Source organism: Manacus vitellinus, unplaced genomic scaffold (genome assembly GCF_001715985.3).
Source record: "Manacus vitellinus isolate BGI_N305 unplaced genomic scaffold, ASM171598v3 ctg7180002433340_pilon, whole genome shotgun sequence".
In the NCBI taxonomy this organism is placed as follows: Eukaryota; Metazoa; Chordata; class Aves; order Passeriformes; family Pipridae; genus Manacus; species Manacus vitellinus.
The window spans coordinates 2,484-20,295 of record NW_021938467.1 but is presented as its reverse complement, the minus strand read 5'-3'; the positions used below and the strand labels follow the sequence as shown (position 1 = coordinate 20,295).

The window sequence follows — 17,812 nt, the reverse complement described above, 5'->3', positions numbered from 1 at the left end:
GGCTCTGTTGGACCACAGGGTCTGACTGGTAGGACTAAGGTAACTTTGGGGTCATGGGTCAGGGCATCAGAGGAATAGTGGATTTCTTTCTGGGATCTCAGCATTTCTCTTTTGCCCCTCACACACCACACCTTTCTTCACAGCCACAACGCTGCTCCCTCTCCAAGCATCCCACCTGGATCCATCCCTTTGGTGCGCCTCTGGCCTTTTGGTCTTAGTAGCCCTCCAAAAGAGCCTTTTGGAGGCCCCAAACTGTCCTGTCCCAGAACTTGTAGGGGTTCCCCACTGCTCTGATCCTTTCAGGAGAAAAGGGCAGGAACTCTCCACAGCTCTCTTTGCAGGGCATGAAGTACACTGGCCGGAAGCGGTGCCGGAGCAGATCCCCTCTGTGGGGCAGGGATCTGCGCAGCTGGTCTGTGGACACCACAGACTATGATGACTCTTCAGAGAGAAGAACTGGTCCTCCAAGTCGTGACCGTGGTCCTAGGGATAGCACAGCTGCAAGGCCTTCCAAGAGGATCTGCCGGTGGGCTCCCGCTCCCAGGGCTGCTCAGGAGCAAACCTTGCTGAGGCAGAGGGAGCCAAGCAGATCTGTGCGGGGAACTTACAACCTTTGCAGCCGTTTTGTGCAGGACACAGACTATGACCGCTCACTGAGGAAGAGAAAGAGGGAGAGAACAAGTCCTCCACGTTGTGACCAAGTCTTAGTGAATACTGCAGTTCCAGGGCCCTCCAAAGCCAGCTCCAAGCAGGCTCTCCTGCTCCAGGCTGCTCGGGAGCAAACCCGACAGAGGCAGAGAGAGCAGAGAAGATCAACATGGCGGGGCTATGATTGCCACAGCCGGTTTGTGCAGTACACAGACTACCACCCTTCAGAGAAGAAGAGGAGGGTTTCCATGCCCCAGAGATTCACGTCAGACAAGCATTCAGGGCACTCTGGCAATGATGGCGTTGGATTATGGCCCTGGCTCAAGCAGAACGGAAGACTAGCACTGCGTTTATTAGCAAAGGCATCCTTGTTTTCGACACGCCTTCTCAAACATGAGTGAATGATTTATCTAAGTAGATGATAGTTACAATAATATAGAAATATTATTAGAAATATAGAAATATATACAGAAATATAGAATATAGAGAGAGAAATATAGAAATATATATAGAAATATATTATAGAAATATATATAGAAGTAATATTTTATAATACATTATTACATGTTATATATATTCAGCAATAGATAGTAATGTTATAATAAATGTTATTAAAATAATAAAATAATAAATACTAAAATACTTTAGTCAGAATTATTTATTCCACGTTGTAGAGAATTATAGCTACAAACATAGTGCAGTATTTGGAAGCAGTGTTGAAACAATTATATTAAAGCGAACAAAACAAATATTAAGTAGAGATTGATGGTACCCCTGCCAAGGGCCATGGGCAAATCGCTTTCTCTCAGGCTCAAGGAGTAACCTTGATGGCTGTCCTCACTCAAGGGAGGAATCCCCACACACACTCCAAGACGGAGCTGTTAGAAGTCACTCCCATTAAAATCTGAGAACAGGGCTTTTCTAGTGTAGTGACGGAGTGCCAGTCAAGTGTTGCTCGGGGAGCTGTGCCAGCTGGAGCTGGATGCTCTGCCTAAGCAGGGATATAGCAGCTCCAGCTGTGTCTTGTTTATGACTTGTCAGTGATGGCTTGAGCAAGGATCGTCTGCTGATCACTGATAGGAGTGAGCAAGGAGGGTCTGCTGTTTTTAGTGTTGAAGAATGCTGAGACCAGCTTGGCCAAACTATCAGACCCACTACTGGAGCCCAAAATGTCAGGCAGGATAAATCAAACTCTCAAATACTATTTTTAGTACTAGGAAGCAGGTAATACTTTATTTCATGGGGGATCACTCCTCTAAAGATGCGCGTGCAAGTTCAAAACTTTTCACAATTTACACATTTTATCAAACAAAGAAATTAATGTTCATGGGCTATAAATTGCATAGTTCAGTTCATTAATTAGTATTCTATCTTAGTTATTGATTTCTTGCTTCTCATGCTATTAGTCCATGTTTTAGGTGCTTTCATTATTTCTCCCAGATAGACAGGGTTTCAGTACAATTGCCAAATTGTCTTTGTTAGTTCCTTCTTTGTCTCGGGGTTCTGCAAAATTTATGTCCTTTTGGTACATAAATTCTGCATTCCTTGTGTCCCATTTCAGCAATATCTCTCTTCCCCAGGTCTGAGACCATTGAAGCATATCAAGGTTGATTATAGTTTTTTTAACAAAACTCAAAGTTTCAGTAATTTTCCCAAGCTGCATTCCCACTATAGAAGCTTATGATAAAACCTTACTAAATGCTGGCTATAGTGGGGTATCACAGGGTGGAAAATAAGAGTACTTAAAAAAATTAATTAGGAAAGTTAAGTAAAATTACTGAGTAAGCCTGAAACACATAATCTAAAGATGTATATGACTGATAGTCAATCACTTTATACGATAAAAGTCCAGTCCCACTTTTGCATACCAAGGACTTCTAGCATACCTCCCTAAGGTGTTTGAAGATCCTTCCTTTGAGTGGGGAAGCCCCTCAAGGTCACTCCTCAAGGCTGAGCAAAATAGATTTGCCCACGGTTGTTGGTAGGAGTGAGTAACATCGATCTGTAATAAGATCTAATCTCTTAATAACTGTTTTGCTAGCTTTAATATAATTGCTTCAATATAATTGTTCACTGACAAAGCTCCCCAAGAATGGGCTATGCCTTCTACTGGCAACATTCCATCATGGGGCTCCAGGACTCCCTGGGCAGGCTGAAGGTCCGGATGCAACCCAGTGCTGTGCTCAGCTCGGGCACCGCTATGGTGCGTGCTGCCCTCAGGAAGGCCCCATTCACTGTAGAAACAGGATCCCCATAGTCCCTCATCCTGGGCCCCCCCATCCCTGGCCTTACACCTTTGTGTCCAGGGCAGGCCCTGCTATGGAGAGCAGAGAGGCTCTGCTGCCACTCTGGGAGTGCCCATGAGCTGTGGAACAGCTCTAGTGGCCAAGTGCAGGGCTGAGCTCTCCATGGGACTGTGGCCTCAGGCAGATCCATTTTCCTTTCCTTGTCTCTTTTCCACTCATGTCCCAAGAGTGCAATTCAGGTATTAGTCAAGATATGATTTTCAAAGATCTTTAAAATCTGCTACCTGTCCTTACTTTATCGTTAGTAAGTTTATTATAAGGAAATTTCTACTGAAGAATCAAACCTAACTTTCTCACTACATGGGACAAGAATTAGATTTCCCATTTTATACTAATGCCCAGTACTTGGAAGAAAAAGGTTTCCTGGTTCTTATTTGCTCTGATGTTGATTTGGTTATCCACTAGTAGAAAGGAACAAACAGGCTGTCTACCTACTGTACTGCAGTAACTTATTTTACACCCCGGATATTTATGTCTATTTATTTATAAAAATCTGATGATACTCACTGCACTGGAAATATTTAGACCTGACAAAGCAAGGCAATGACATTCAATATTTATCTATAAGAAATATCTCTAATATTCTGGGCCATTGATAAGACCTATGAATCTCTCCTGTAAACTGTTCCAAACCAAAAGAATACTGTAATTCTGTGCTTTATGAATGCATTTCCTTTCTGTTTCCTTCTCTCCAGAAGGTAGTGCAACAACAAACACTTCATGGCACTGAAGATCTCCCTGTTCCTCAGGGTGTAGATCATGGGGGTGATAAGGGGAAAAACCATGGTGTGGAACACAGCCACTACCTTGCCCAGAGGGAACGTGTAGAAAGGCCAGCAGTAAATATATATACAGCTAGTACAAGCATAACAAAGACAATAATGATGTGGGTAGCGCAGGTAGTTGCTGCTTTGCTCTCCCCTCTGGAGATCGAGTGTTTTCAGACAGATTAGTAGGACATTGTAGCAAATCAGCAGAAAAATGAAACATATAAAGATGACTAGGTCATTGTTGACAAACATAATAAACTCCAATATGTAAGTGTTGGTACATTCTAACTTAATCACTTGTGTAACATCACAAAAGAAATTGTTGAGTTCATTTGGGCCACAGAAGGGAAGATGAACAACAAATACAACCTGGATGAATTTGTGAATCCAACAGCCCATGCTGTCCCCACCAAGACCCAAAAGAGTGTTTTCCTCATTAAGGTTGCGTAATGAAGATAGCCACAAGTAGAATAGCAATGGAACAGGCTAAGGTCTCACTGGTTAGGAGAGAATTTTGCAGAAAAACATCTGGGGGCATCCAAGTGGACAAAGTGAATGAACAAAATGCCTTTGCAGAAAAGGGCAGCTGTATCCTGGGCCATGCTAGCAGCAGTGATGCCACCATGACAAGTGAAGGGATTCTTTCCTTTTATTCAATACTTCTGAGATCTCATCTGAAGCATGGTGTCCTGTTTTTCTGCTCCCTAGAACAAAGAAGATACGCCTATACTTGAGTGAGTCCAGAGGAAGGCCATAAAGATGGTGAGGAGCTGGTGCACAAAATGCACAAGGGAAGACTGAGAAAGGTGTGTTTTGCAGGTTTGAAAGGAAAAGGGTCAGGGAGATTTTATCACAGAATCACAGAATATGCTGAGTTGGAAGGGACCCACAAGAATTATTGATTGAGTCCAGCTCCTGGCCATGCACAGGACCATCCTGAAGAGTTGGACCATGTGTCTGAGAGTATCATCTAAATGCTTCTTGAGCTCTCTCAGGCTTAGGGCTGTGACCACTGCCCTGAGGAGCCTATTCCAGCATCCAACCACCCTCTGGGTAAAGAACCTCTTTCTGGTATCCAATCTAAACTTTCCCTGACACAACTTCAGGCCACTCCCTAGGCTCCCGTTACTAGTCCTCACAGAGAAGAGATCAGTGTCTAGTCCTCCTCTTCCCCTCCCGAGGAAGTTGTAACTGCAATGACATCTCCCCTCAGTCTCCTCTTCTCCAGCTGAACAGACCAAGTGCCCTCAGCTGCTCCTCACATGGCTTCCCCTCAAGGTCCTTCCCCATACTCGTTGCCCTCCTTTGGATGCTGTCAAATGGCTGGATGTCATTTTTTTATTGTGGTGCCCAAAACTGCCCCAATATTGCAGGTGAGGCCATCCCAGGTCAGAGCAGAGTGGGACAATCCCCTCCCTGGACCAGCCAGTGATACTTGGCCTGATGCCCCCCAGGACACACGGTTGGCCCTCCTGGCTGCCAGAGCACTGTTGGCTCGTATTGAACTTGCCATCAACCAGGACCCTCAGGTCCCTTTCCGCAGCACTGCTTTCTCATTCCCGAGTCTCTCTGTGCATCCTGGGTTGCCCCATCCCTGCTGCAGAATCGATCACTTGCTGTTAAACATCATACAGTTTGTGAAGTCCTCAAGTGAAGTCCCAGCCCTCTAATTTGCCAAGATCTCTCTGCAGGGCCTTTCTGCCTTCGAGGGAGTCAACAGCTCCTTCCAATTTTGTATCATCTGCAAACTTACTTAGTATCCCTTCCAGTCCTGCATCCAAGTTTATGAAGGTGTTTGTGCTGGTTTAAAGGTAAACTGGCAAGGCAAATGAACTCAACTTAAAAGAGACTATGTCAGAATAACAATTTAATAAAAATAATACAATAAATACAATTATACAGATGAACAATTGGTTTTAACCCACAAACCCCCCAGCACCCTGGGGTACGAACGGAGCGGTGTTCGTTGGGCCCCCCTGAGTCCAAAGTAAAAGGAAAGGGAAAAACCTGTTAGTGAGAGTGCTGGTCACAGTCCGGTCAAGGGTGGTGACCGCAGTCTGGTCGAGGTTCTGGTCCTCCTTTGGATCCAACGAATGGTACCAGAAGTCCCAAGACCCCAATATTATATGCACTCAAGTTCAGGCAGGAATGCCCAGTATTTCCCCCAGGGTGGGGAGTTCCACAATGGGTGAGATATTTTTGGAATCCTTGGTGGCCCGTTAGCAGACCTGACCCCTCCGGCTGGGTGTGGAGGTGCTAATGACTCCCTGGAGGGGAGTTAACATCACCCATAACTATAGCCTGAGGAGTCAGGTGTGCTCTGGGCAGCTGCTGCAAATGGTCTATTGTTAACAGTTTCTGGGAAATTACATGGAGGGTGTAGAATACACAGTGGATGTTACACCCACACAGTGATGAACTGGTCCTAGCTGTTCTAACGAGGACAGTGTTGAAAAGCACTGGGCCTAAGATGGAGCCCTGTGGAACTCCACTATGGGTAGGTCACCAGTCTGATGTCACCCCGTTCACTATTACCCTCTGTACTTCACCCATGAGCCAATTGCTTACTTATTATATGATGTGTTTATCCAGCTGTCGGCTGGACATTTTGCCCAGAAAGATCCTGTGAGAAACAGTATCAAAAGCTTTAGTGAAATCCAAAAAGATTACATCAGCTGACTTCCCTTGGTCAACTAGGTGACTCCATGCTGGCTGTGACTGATGACTGCATTGTCCTTCAGGTGTTTTTCAATACCTCCTAGTGTCCCAGTGTACAGGTTCCCAGAATCTGAAGTGATGCAATTTTATCTTTATTATCCTCTTCTTTATGGTGTAAACTCTACTAAATCACTTGACACAACCTTTGTGTCTGTCTTATTGGGATCAAAATGAACTAGCAATTCCTGGTGCAAAACACCCTTGCATGCTTCTCCCATTTGAATGACTAATTCCACATCCACTGTCTTAGCTTAGCAAAGAAAAAGTGAAGAGTGAAGAGGTAAACTAGGATCCCATGAATCCTCCAAGTGAGTACATAGTAAAACCAGAAGAAAAAAAAAGGAAAAATAATTAAAGTTTTAGTCTCACTTTTAAAAATTTCATGTCTCAAATCAGCTTCCCTATGACCATCCATTTCCTTGACACTCAAGTAGTTTCTGTCATTCCACAGTCAACCTTTTTTTTTTACACAAAAAGAGACATTGTTTTCTGTTTTCAATTCAGAAGCCTAAGATATACATATAGAATAGAATCATAGAATCATAGAATCATAGAATCATAGAATCATAGAATCATAGAATCATAGAATCATAGAATCGATTGGGTTGGAAAAGACCTCCGAGATCATCGAGTCCAACCCTTGGTCCAAATCCAGTCCATTTACTAGATCATGGCACTCAGTGCCACGTCCAATCTGCATTTAAAAATCTCCAGGGATGGTGAATCCACCACCTCTCTGGGCAGCCCATTCCAATGCCTGATTACTCCCTCTGTAAAGAATTTTCTCCTGATATCCAACTTAAATTTCCCCTGGCGGAGCTTAAGCCCGTACCCCCTTGTCCTATTGCTGAGTGCCTGAGAGAAGAGACCAACCCCCACCTGGCTAGAACTTCCCTTCAGGTAGTTATAGACGGTGATGAGGTCACCTCTGAGCCTCCTCTTCTCCAGGCTAAACAACCCCAGCTCCCTCAGCCTCTCCCCATAGGACTTATGCTCCAGTCCCTTCACCAGCCTTGTTGCTCTTCTCTGGACCCGCTCCAGCACCTCAATATCCTTTCTGAACTGAGGGGCCCAGAACTGAACACAATACTCAAAGTGTGGTCTCTTCTCCCAGGCAGCTATCAGCAAGACAAGAGGACATGGTCTGGAACTCTGCCAGGGGAGGTTTAGGTTAGCTATTAGGAAGAAATTCTTTACAGAGGTTAATCAGACATTGAAATGGGCTGCCCAGGGAAGTGGTGGATTCTCTGTCCCTGGAGGTTTTTAAGATGAGACTGGATGTGGCATCACTGCCATGGTCTAGTAACCACGGTGGTAGCAGATTAAGGGTTGGACTTGATGATCTCAGAGCTCCTTTCCAACCCAGCTGATTCTATGATTCTATGAAAAATTCCAGTGATTTTTCTAATTTCTACCAAATCAGTTTGAATTCTTAAAGTCTGGTCTGCATATACACAGCAACTGGTGTTAATGACTGTGCACACACCACCTTTGGAAGCCAGAATCAGACCTAGAGCTGTTCAGTTTTGTTTAACTACTTTTGAAAGGCTGATAACTTCTTGCTGCAAAGCTCTAATTACATTTGTTTAGTTTTCTATTTGTTTAATTACTCTGGGTATGTAACTACATCTTTCTGCAATTCAGATACTCCTAACCATGGTAAAAGTCCTCTCACAAACTGGTGGAATCCAGAGGACCTCTCAAGGGATTTAAATTTCATTTGTGGCTTGTTGTAAAAGATTGCTGATGTTCTCTGAGGAATTCTGATTTATCAATGACACCTATTTTTGGTACTACAGGTCCAGAGGTGCATATTCCTTGCCATGCAGGAGATAGAGCTTTTCTAGCTTGGTTTCTGCAAAGCAAGTAGTATCCTATGTTATCTGGAATACACCACCAACGTGTATTTAAAATTCTTGTTCCTGTCACATGTAAATATGAATGACATTTGGGATAATCTTCCACCATCATTCCTTGGTGATTCCATTTTCTGGTGAGGGGCTACACCTGGTCCTCCTTCTAGGTATCTTTGAATACAAGAAGGCTCAGTAACTGCCATTTTACTGACAAAATTTTTTAATCTATGGGGGTTTGGTCTGCTTTTCTGTCCAAAAGTAACATCATTCCAGTTGGAGAAAGAGCATTGGAAAATACACCTGATGTTGGAAGGCCCATCATCTGAATACTTTCATCTGAATGAGTGGAAAGTTGAGAACAAACAACACAACACAAAGATAAACCATTTAACATCTCTCATTTTAGAGTCTGTGATTCTGTTGCGCCTTTATCTGTAGCAGATTTGCTGTTTGCTGCACTGTCCAGTGGGGTCCTTCTGGGTCCAGAATTGGCTTGATTCATGTGTAGTGAATCCAGGAGTCTCCACCCATCATTTTCACAGCTATGTGAGTAGTCAGGAGAACTTGAAATTGTTGTTCCCACCTGCGTGAGTGGTTCCTTACACCATGTCCAGACATACATCCAATCTCCCGGCTGGTGAGGTTGTGCATGAATATCCAAGGTTTCCAGTGAGGCTAAAACAACAAACTCATGCAGTAATAAAAGTATTTTTCCCAAAGAGATTACATATTCTCTTAAACTGTGATTATCTGTCACATGCTTCTCTCCAGGAATAGTTACAGTTTGATATGGTCTCCTGTGGTGGGGAAAAAGTGTTTTCCCCGTGGAGTTAAAAAATGGTAACCCCCAAGGGGGTGGTGTCACTTGATGTTAACCCAATCAGTGCCCCTGCAAAATTTAAACATATCACACCAGACTGGAAAAGAAGGATGATGATGTAGTTGGAAGAGAAGTGGCCATATTCTGAGACCACAAAGAGAGAGAGAGAGAGAGAGAGAGAGAGAGAGAGAGAGAGAGAGAGAGAGGACTAAGCTCAACAAAGACAGTTTTGGGGTAAGACTGAATTGAATCTCCCCAAAATCCCTTTGAGACCCCTCCTGGGAGTAGGGGGTGGACTCCTACTTGATGGAAGTCCTAAAATGCAGCATGCGACAGAGAGAGGAGCTGAAAAGCTCATAGACATCCTGGAAGCTGGACTGGAACGGCCAGACGGAATGTGGAGGAGGTGGCCTTGCCCCTCTGCTGCTGCCAGGCTGGCAGTTTTGAGACAGAGCAAAGGAGCTATGATAGGACGTTTAGGGCAAAGACTGAACTGAAAGCTACCCTAAACGTTGTGACTCAGGGGGAGCTTAAATCCCCTGAGGAAGGGACTTTCACAAAGATACCCCTGCACTTCATGATATGATGTGATGAGGTGAGCCTTGTCCTGGCTATCGCAGTCCATGGGAGAGAGACCCTTGATTGGACCCAAAGGGCCAAGAGGGGTGAGAGAAGACCCCCTTGTGTGTAATGGAGAGAGAGATCCAGCTACAATCTAGCTACGACTGCTGCATTGAAGAGGAGAGACACTGCTGCCCTGAAAGTGGAAAGGATCTTTCCTTCTTCCCTTCTGGACTTTTATTGGAGGGAAAAGAGATTTGATCCAATGTAAATACTGCTTTATCATAGGAGAGATACTTAAGATTATGTATATAATGTATTATAATATTTATTTGTGTAATAATTGTAATATAATTCCCTTCCCCCCATATTGAGTCTTGTGTTGTGTCTGGAAAACCCCTCTCACACTGGGGTGAGTTGTGGGAGGGGGGCTTGGACTTGGGAGTTGGATTTTTGGGGGGTCTCAAATCACAACATCTCCCATAAAAGATTTCACATGGGCTTACCTTTTCCTTGCAGCTTGACTGGATTCTAGTTTTTAACAATGCCAGAGGAAGAGCATGTGTCCATTTAAGTGAAGTTTCTTGACAGATTTTGTGTATTTGCCTTTTTAGGCTTTGGTTCATTCTCTTAACCTCCCAATTAAATTGTAGTCTCCTAGGAGTACACAAATCCTATTTGATTCCTAATATTTTAGATAATTTTTGCACAAATTCTGCTACAAACTGAGGTCCCCTTCCTGAGGACATTCACAATGGAATTCCAAGTCAGGGGATTATTTCTTCTAACTATACCTTTGTAATTTCCCTTGCTTTGTTGGTGTGACAGGGTAAAGCTTCAATTTGTCATTTTTCCATCCTTTAAAATTCAAGATAGGTAAACAGTGGTTAACACATCAATTCCTACATATGCCTGAATGCTCAATGCCTTTGTTAGGAAAGAGAGAATATTTGAAAATAAACAAATACAAGTATGTAATTTCTGATAGTGAGATCCTGGAGGTCAAGGGTTTTATGTTGTTACAGCAACCAAACATTACAGAGGAAATCCCAGAGGAGGTGGAAAAAGCTGTGTCACGGTTTGAGATAGCCCAAAATCCAATTCCCTAGTCCTAGCCCCCTCCCCCATCTCAACCTAATGTGTGATGGGCTTTCCAGACAAAACACGCCAGACTCAGAGTAGGGGAAAGGGAATATATTACAATGACTGTACAAATAAATATTATAACACATTATACACACGATCACAACTATCTCTACCATGACATATAGTATTTACAATGGATCAGATCTCTTCTCCCCTCCAAATAAAAGTCCAGGAGGGAAAGAAGGACAGATCCCTTCTTTGGAGGAGCAGGATCTTCTACAGCAGCAGTCGTCTGTCCTCTCCACATGCATGCAGCAGCTGATAGCTGGATTTCTGTCAGCACTCATGAGGGAGGCCTCCAAGCTCCCTCGGCCCCTTGATGCAGGTAAAGGGGTCTTCCATGGGCTATGTCACCCCAGACAAGGTCGTTTCACCACGGTCATATCACGAAGACACAGGGGGTCTTCGTGATGGTCTGGTATCTCCAGGAGATTCAAGCTCCTTGCAGGGCCTCTGTGCCCTGCTTTCAGGCTGCCACCTTGGCAGCAGTGGCGAGGGGGGAGCCAAGGTCACCCCCTCTGCATTCCTCTCAGAGCTCTCTAGCTCCTTTCTGCAGTGCATGTTGCACTTCAAGGCTCTTTCAAGCAAGAGTCCATCATCTTCCTCCTTCCAGGAGGTCTCAAAGGAGTTTGGGGGGGTGTGGTATCAGTTCTTACCCCCAAAACTCTGTCTCTCTGCTGCTCTCTCTCTCTCTCTCTCTCTCTCGCTCCCTCTCTCTCTCTCTCTCTCTCTCTCTCTCTCTCTCTCTCTCTCTCTCTCTCTCTCTCTCTCTCTCTCTCTCTCTCTCTTTCCAGGAGTTCCCTCCTGCTTGGCTGTAATGCCTTTGCTGCTTCGTCTTATCTGTCCTGGCTCTTAGCCAGAATCTCCGGACGCTGCATCTGCCGCTGCTGTCTCTGCTTTCTGCTCTGTCTCCGCTGCCCAGGATGGAGAGAAACATCTCCCAGCTTAACCACAAACACTTAGTCCAGTCTAACACTGTTCCAAGTCTCTGCAGTCCCCCCCCAGCCAGGGGCTGGGAGGCCCCAAAGGCCCTGAGGGGCTCAGAGCCCCTTCCTCGTGGCTCTACAACATGGTCACCTCTCCTCCCAACAACCAAAACTACAACTCATCTCTTCCGGTGCTTGTGATATGTTTACATTTTTGCAGGAGCGCCCATTGGGCCAAACTTCAAAACTTCCAGGGGTTTCCACCCCTTGGGGTCTACCACTTTTCTTAGCCTCTGGTGGAAAACAAGATTCAAACCACTACAAGCTGTTACTCTGTTGGTGGAACTCCAGGGTAATCAAGGGCAGCAAAAGCAGTAAGAATACCATTGAAACCAGACTCCAAACTGGTAAGGCAAAACTAATATCCTTTAGAATGAAAAGCTAGGTAAGCGTTAGAGGAATTAATTACTAAACTTGTGCAACATGGATTACTAAAGGAATGTGAATCAGAATAAAATACTCCTATCGATAAAGAACACACCCAGTGGTAGCAAATCATTATACACTTTTAACTACAATTAAGGATTCTGATTAGTGGTTTACTGTTTTGGACCTTAAGGATGCTTTCTTCTGCATACTCCTTGAAACTGAAAGTCAATCCTTGCTTGCTTTTGAACAGGAAGGTCCCCCAACAGGCTGTAAAACCCAATTAACATGAACTATTCTCCCACAAGGGTTCAAAAATAGCCCCACTTTGGGAACCAAGTGGCAAAAGAATTGGAAATATGGAAAAAGGAAAGTGAAGAAATCACATTGCTGCAGAATGTAGTTGATAGCTACAGAAACTCAAACTGGATACATTGAAATGACTATTAGTTTACTAAACTCTCTCGGACAAACTGGTTACAGGGTATCCAATAAGAAGGCCCAAATTGGCAGAAAGGAGGTTACATATCTGAGATTCACCATTTTTAAGGGATTCAAAGCCTCAGAATTGAAATGAAGGAGACGATTCATCAAACTCCAGAGCCAAGGTCTGTATTTGAATTAGGGACGTTTTTAGGAATAATTGATTGATATCAGCTATGGATTCCTAATTATGGACTGTTGGTAAGACCTTTATATGAGACCCTGAGAAACCCTGAGGAGATACTACGGTGGACTCCAGAATACCAGACAGCTTTCAGAGACTTGGAGAGAGCTCTAATGTCAGCCCTGCTTTGGGATTACCTGACCTGACAAAACCTTCCATGCTGTTTGTGCATGAATGCTCACACCTTGCATTAGGTGTGCTGGTTCAGAGGTTAGGGGCATGGAGAAGGGCTGTGGCGTGCTTTTCCAAACAACTGGTCACTGGTTATTCCCAAATCAAAGTCACAAATATCAAATTGTCCTGTTGGAACAGGACGATGCAGAACTGAAAACAACCACTGCCTTGAACCCAGATATGTTCCTCGAATCTGTGCCAGAATGCCAAGAGACTCACAACATGACTGTCTTCTAACTGTTGAGCAGGTTTACTCCTACAGGGAAGATTTAAGGGACATTCCAGTAGAAGATCCAGGTTGGGAACTGTTCACAGATGGGAGCGGTTTTATGTGCAGAGCAGAAATCTGGGTGTGCAGTAGTGACCCAAATCAAGGCAATCAAAGCTGATCCGTTACCTGTTCACATCTCTGCACAAAAGGCTAAATTCATTGCTCTGCAGCAAGCTCTAGAATTGTCTGCAGGTAAGAAGGTCAACATATGGACTGATTCCAACTATGTTTTCGGAGTGGTACATACCCATGGGGCTATCTGGAAAGAAAGAGGGCTCCTTTCAGCACAAGGAACTCCTGTCAAGTATGAAGATGTCATTAAACAATTACTGGCAAATGTTCAGTTACCAATCAGAGTGGCTCTCATGCATTGTAAAGCTCATCAATTTGGAAACACACTAACTAATGTTGGAAATCAATTAGCAGATATGACTGCTAGAGAGGTAGCAGAGAAAAGCATCCTAGTAGTTACTCTGTCACTATGAGTACCCTCCTCTCTGACTAAGCACTGCCTTTGGAGTCACTCTTTCCCACTGTGCCCAAATTGACTTCCCACAGTAGACCCATTTTGCAGGTGCTGGGCATGGAACCCCTTTTTCCTTACATGATCTTTAAGGTCCCTTCCAACCCAAACCATTCTATGGTTCTATAAGACTGTGTTACCCCTCCCCCATCCCCTGAGGGCTCCATGCTCAGAACCTGGAAGAACACTTTGTGACATCAGCCCTGAGGCTGCAGGTGCCATGGGCAACATGAGTGCTGTGGGCACTTGGGTCAGTGGTGACACTGGAGGAGACAACCTTTTGTTTCTTTCAGTTGACACATGCCACTGGCAGTGATGAATTTGCTGTACCTCCTCATCCTGCTGGCCATATTCAGGCCTGCACATGGCACCTGGGACACCTGTGGGTAAGTGGCCCCAGACTCTGGGAGGGAGCTTGGGCAACCCTTAGGTGGTTCCCTGGAGGGGGCCCACTTGTCCCACATCACCACATCACAACTTCCCAAACCCCATGTGGGAGCCTCAGTTTTTTGCCAGCGCCCAGGTGCTGGGGCAGAAAGACATAGCCTGAGCAGCATCAGCAGTCAAGTAGGGCAGTAATGACTTTCTGCTTACAGAGACACCTGTGGGCTCCGGCCCATGGCTTCTGACTATGGCGTGCCACATATTGTGGGTGGCACAGGTGCCCAGCCAGGGGCCTGGCCCTGGATTGTCAGCATCCAGGATCCCAGGAAAATAGGCACTGGTCATACATGTGGAGGGTCCCTCATCAGCCCACAGTGGGTCCTCACGGCAGCCAACTGCTTCATCCAGGCCAGGTAAGGAGGAGCAGAGAACGGGGATATCCCCACAGTACAAGCAGGTGCCTAGTCCACAGCACCACATACTACTCCCATCCTGTTTCCTTGCAGTGAGCCCAGTGCCTGTGCAGTAGAGAGCTCAGCTGAGAAACTGCTCAGGAGAAGGCTGGGCTCATGCCACTGCTGCCTAGCAGCCTCCGGCTTGACATTCCTGGAGCCTAAGGCATCTAAGGCAGTCACACCTTCAGTTGCACTGCTTTCCTCTCTGCATTGGGAAGCAGAAGGCAGGGAAGTGCTGAGTTGATGCAGCGCATGGCTCTGCTTCCTCTCACCCCTCTCTCTCTGCCTTCCAGGAACATCACCATGTGGCGCGTGCTGATCGGGGCCACCCAGTTGACTCAGCTGGGCCCTGAGGCCCAGCTGCGCCATATCAAGCGGCTCCTGGTTCACCAACACTACGCTGCTTCTTCGCAGCAGAATGATATTGCCTTGGTGGAATTGGACCAGCCTGTGGAGTGCAGTGACTACATCCAGCTTGCCTGTGTGCCCAACGCCTCTCTTACAGTGTCAGAGCTGAAAACTTGCTACATTGCTGGTTGGAGTTCCACCAGTACAAAAGGTGAGTTCCCAAAAAGGACTCATGCCCTGAGGGCAAGCTGGGCACACTGGGGAGACAAGTTGTGCTTCCCAACAGCAGAGGCCAAAGCCAGAGTCAGGCTGCAGGATGTACGTTTCTGGAGAGATGGGCCTGGCCTGCCACCCAAAGCCAGACAGAAGGGACACAGCACTTTGATGGCTGCTCCAGAGGCAAAGAAAAGCCCTAGGGAAGGGCTTCACCTTCAGACAGAGGAAAAGAACTGGCAGCGAGCTGCTGAGTGGTCATTCCTTTCTGTGCTTACAGCTCAGGGATCAGGTGATGTCCTGCAGGAGGCCAAGGTCCGTCTCCTTGATACCCAGCTTGTTAACAGCAGCCGATGGTATGCTGGGACCATCCACACCCACAACCTATGTGCTGGCTACCCACAGGGCGGCATCGACACCTGTCAGGTAGGACTATACTACGAGTCAGCCAGCCCCCAGCAGCAGACAGCCCCATCACCACTGCCCGAACAGTACCCAGCATGTGCTCTTCCTAGCAAGTCACTTTCCCACCACTGATGAGGCTTCCCTCCCCTTCCCCATATCTACAGGTCCTTGCCTAGTGTCCATGTCCCTGAGGCCTGCCACTATGCCCAGAAAGCCCATGCAGTGCTTTTGGCAGCCCAGATATCCAGATGCTGGATCATCCATCCTCCATGCATCCAGGATCACTGCAGATATGAGAGAGGGCCTTACCTTACAGCCCCCCAGCCTGTTCCCACCTAAGGTTCTGAAGACTCTGAGCAGAGCCCTTCTGTGCCAGGAATACAGCTGTGGCAGGGGCTGCAAGAGAGAAGCAAGCCCCTAGTGCTGACAACAGCCACCCAACATCACCTTAATCCTCTCTTTGCTGCAGGGTGACAGCGGAGGTCCTCTGGTGTGCAAAGATAACAGTGCCAACTACTTCTGGCTTGTTGGAGTGACCAGCTGGGGAAAAGGCTGTGCCAGAGCAAAACGGCCAGGAGTCTACACCTCCACTCAGCACTTCTACGACTGGATCCTGGTCCAGATGGGCCTGTGCTCAACTGTAACAGCCACTCCAACACCAGAGGCAGCCATCAGCTCAACCCCTTTTCAGCGGCCAAGGCCAATACCAACACAATCAGGCTGCTTTACGCCCACTCCACATCCACAAACACCTGTAACAGCCACTCCAACACCAGAGCCAGCCTTCATTTCTACCCCTTTCCAGCAGCCAAGGCCAATACCAACGCAATCGGACTGGTTTACACCCACTCCACATCCATGTCCAGCTGTAACAGCTACTCCAGTGCCAGAGCCAGTCTTCAGCTCAACCCCCTTTCAGTGGCCAAGGCCAACACCAACACAATCAGGCTGGTTTACACCTGCTCCACATCCATACCAGATACTGGTGCAATTCTTAACTCGGGTACATGAGATCCTACAAGACCTAATGGGAAAAAAGACTTAGTAGCAGGATGAACAGGATCCTGTGCAGGCTGCAGCGGACCACAACCACTTCCTTGGGGCGGTGCCTGTTGACCCAAAGGCAGCCTCAGGGTCAAAGGCCTGCTGTGTCCTGCCTGTGTTCCTCCTCTGCGTGCATGCAAATGCTGAAGTTGACTTAGTTGTGGAAATAAAGTTTCCTATTGTCACCATTAACCATGTTTTCAGTCCAACTCAGTCTCCTGTGCAAGGCAAGGAGTCCCATGCCCTGCACCTGCAAAATGAGGCAGTGGCAGGAGAAGGGAACACAAGTCATAGGGGGCTACAGCTCTTGAGGACAGCAGTTTAGAACACTGTTTTATGCTGCCTGTCAGTGGGATCTGTGTGTGTATGACTTGAAACTGGACTCTTTCATGACTCAGGAAACACGGTTCTAGAAAGACCCAAGGTTAGCACCAAGGACTGGGTAAGAAACTTGACATCCAGCAGGGAGATGACTTGGCATCGAAGAGAGAATCAGTCTGTGGGAAAAATGGGAAACCAACAGCACCTTCCCTTCCCGTAGCTCGCTGTGCTCACTGCCCCCACCTCAGCTCCCACATGCCTGCCTCCCTGCAGCACAGTCCCATACCCAAGGCAACCAGCCCAGCAGTTCCCCTGCCCCTGCCCTCAGATACCATGCATGCCTCCCCCATGCAAGGCAGGGGGTAGCTCAGAGGCCAGGAGGGGACTGTGGCAGTGGGTAGGGACCATCAGCAGGCAGAAACAGCAGCAATGCAGTGACACCTGCCCTGCCTGTGCTCCTGCTGATCTGCAGAGGTTCAGGGCCAGGCACTCCCTGAACTATGTATGGGACCCCGGGGTGCAGTGCTGTGGGCTGGCCACGCTCCCTGCACCCTTTAGCATTGCACACAGGGACTGTAATGGGACCAGAAAGCTGATTTGGGGCCAGAAGATGGAGACCAGGTCTTCTGTTCCAGGGGCTTGAAAGCAGGCTTATGCGGCTGATTTTGGGGCTCAGAAACATCTCAAGCCATGCATTTTCTAAACCTGGCACAGGAGACTGAGTTATGTGCTTTCTCACTTAGGAACAGAGGTGAAGTGCTGCACTTTTGGGCACTCAGGCTCAACAGTTGGGTTTTTGGGCTCAGAAATGGGCTCTAAGTGAGCTCGTT

At 46.6% G+C, this 17,812-nt stretch overlaps 1 protein-coding gene across 1 annotated transcript; it reads left to right on the top strand.

The window, feature by feature from the left end:
• The first annotated feature begins 14,003 nt into the window (after nucleotides 1-14,003).
• LOC103758029 (acrosin) lies at nucleotides 14,004-16,841 on the top strand. Its single transcript, XM_018070192.1, has 5 exons — nucleotides 14,004-14,198; nucleotides 14,409-14,609; nucleotides 14,945-15,210; nucleotides 15,493-15,638; nucleotides 16,087-16,841. The coding sequence occupies exons 1-5, from the start codon at nucleotides 14,113-14,115 to the stop codon at nucleotides 16,660-16,662; spliced, it is 1,275 nt and encodes a 424-aa protein (XP_017925681.1). The 5' UTR covers nucleotides 14,004-14,112; the 3' UTR covers nucleotides 16,663-16,841.
• The last annotated feature ends 971 nt before the right edge of the window (nucleotides 16,842-17,812 follow it).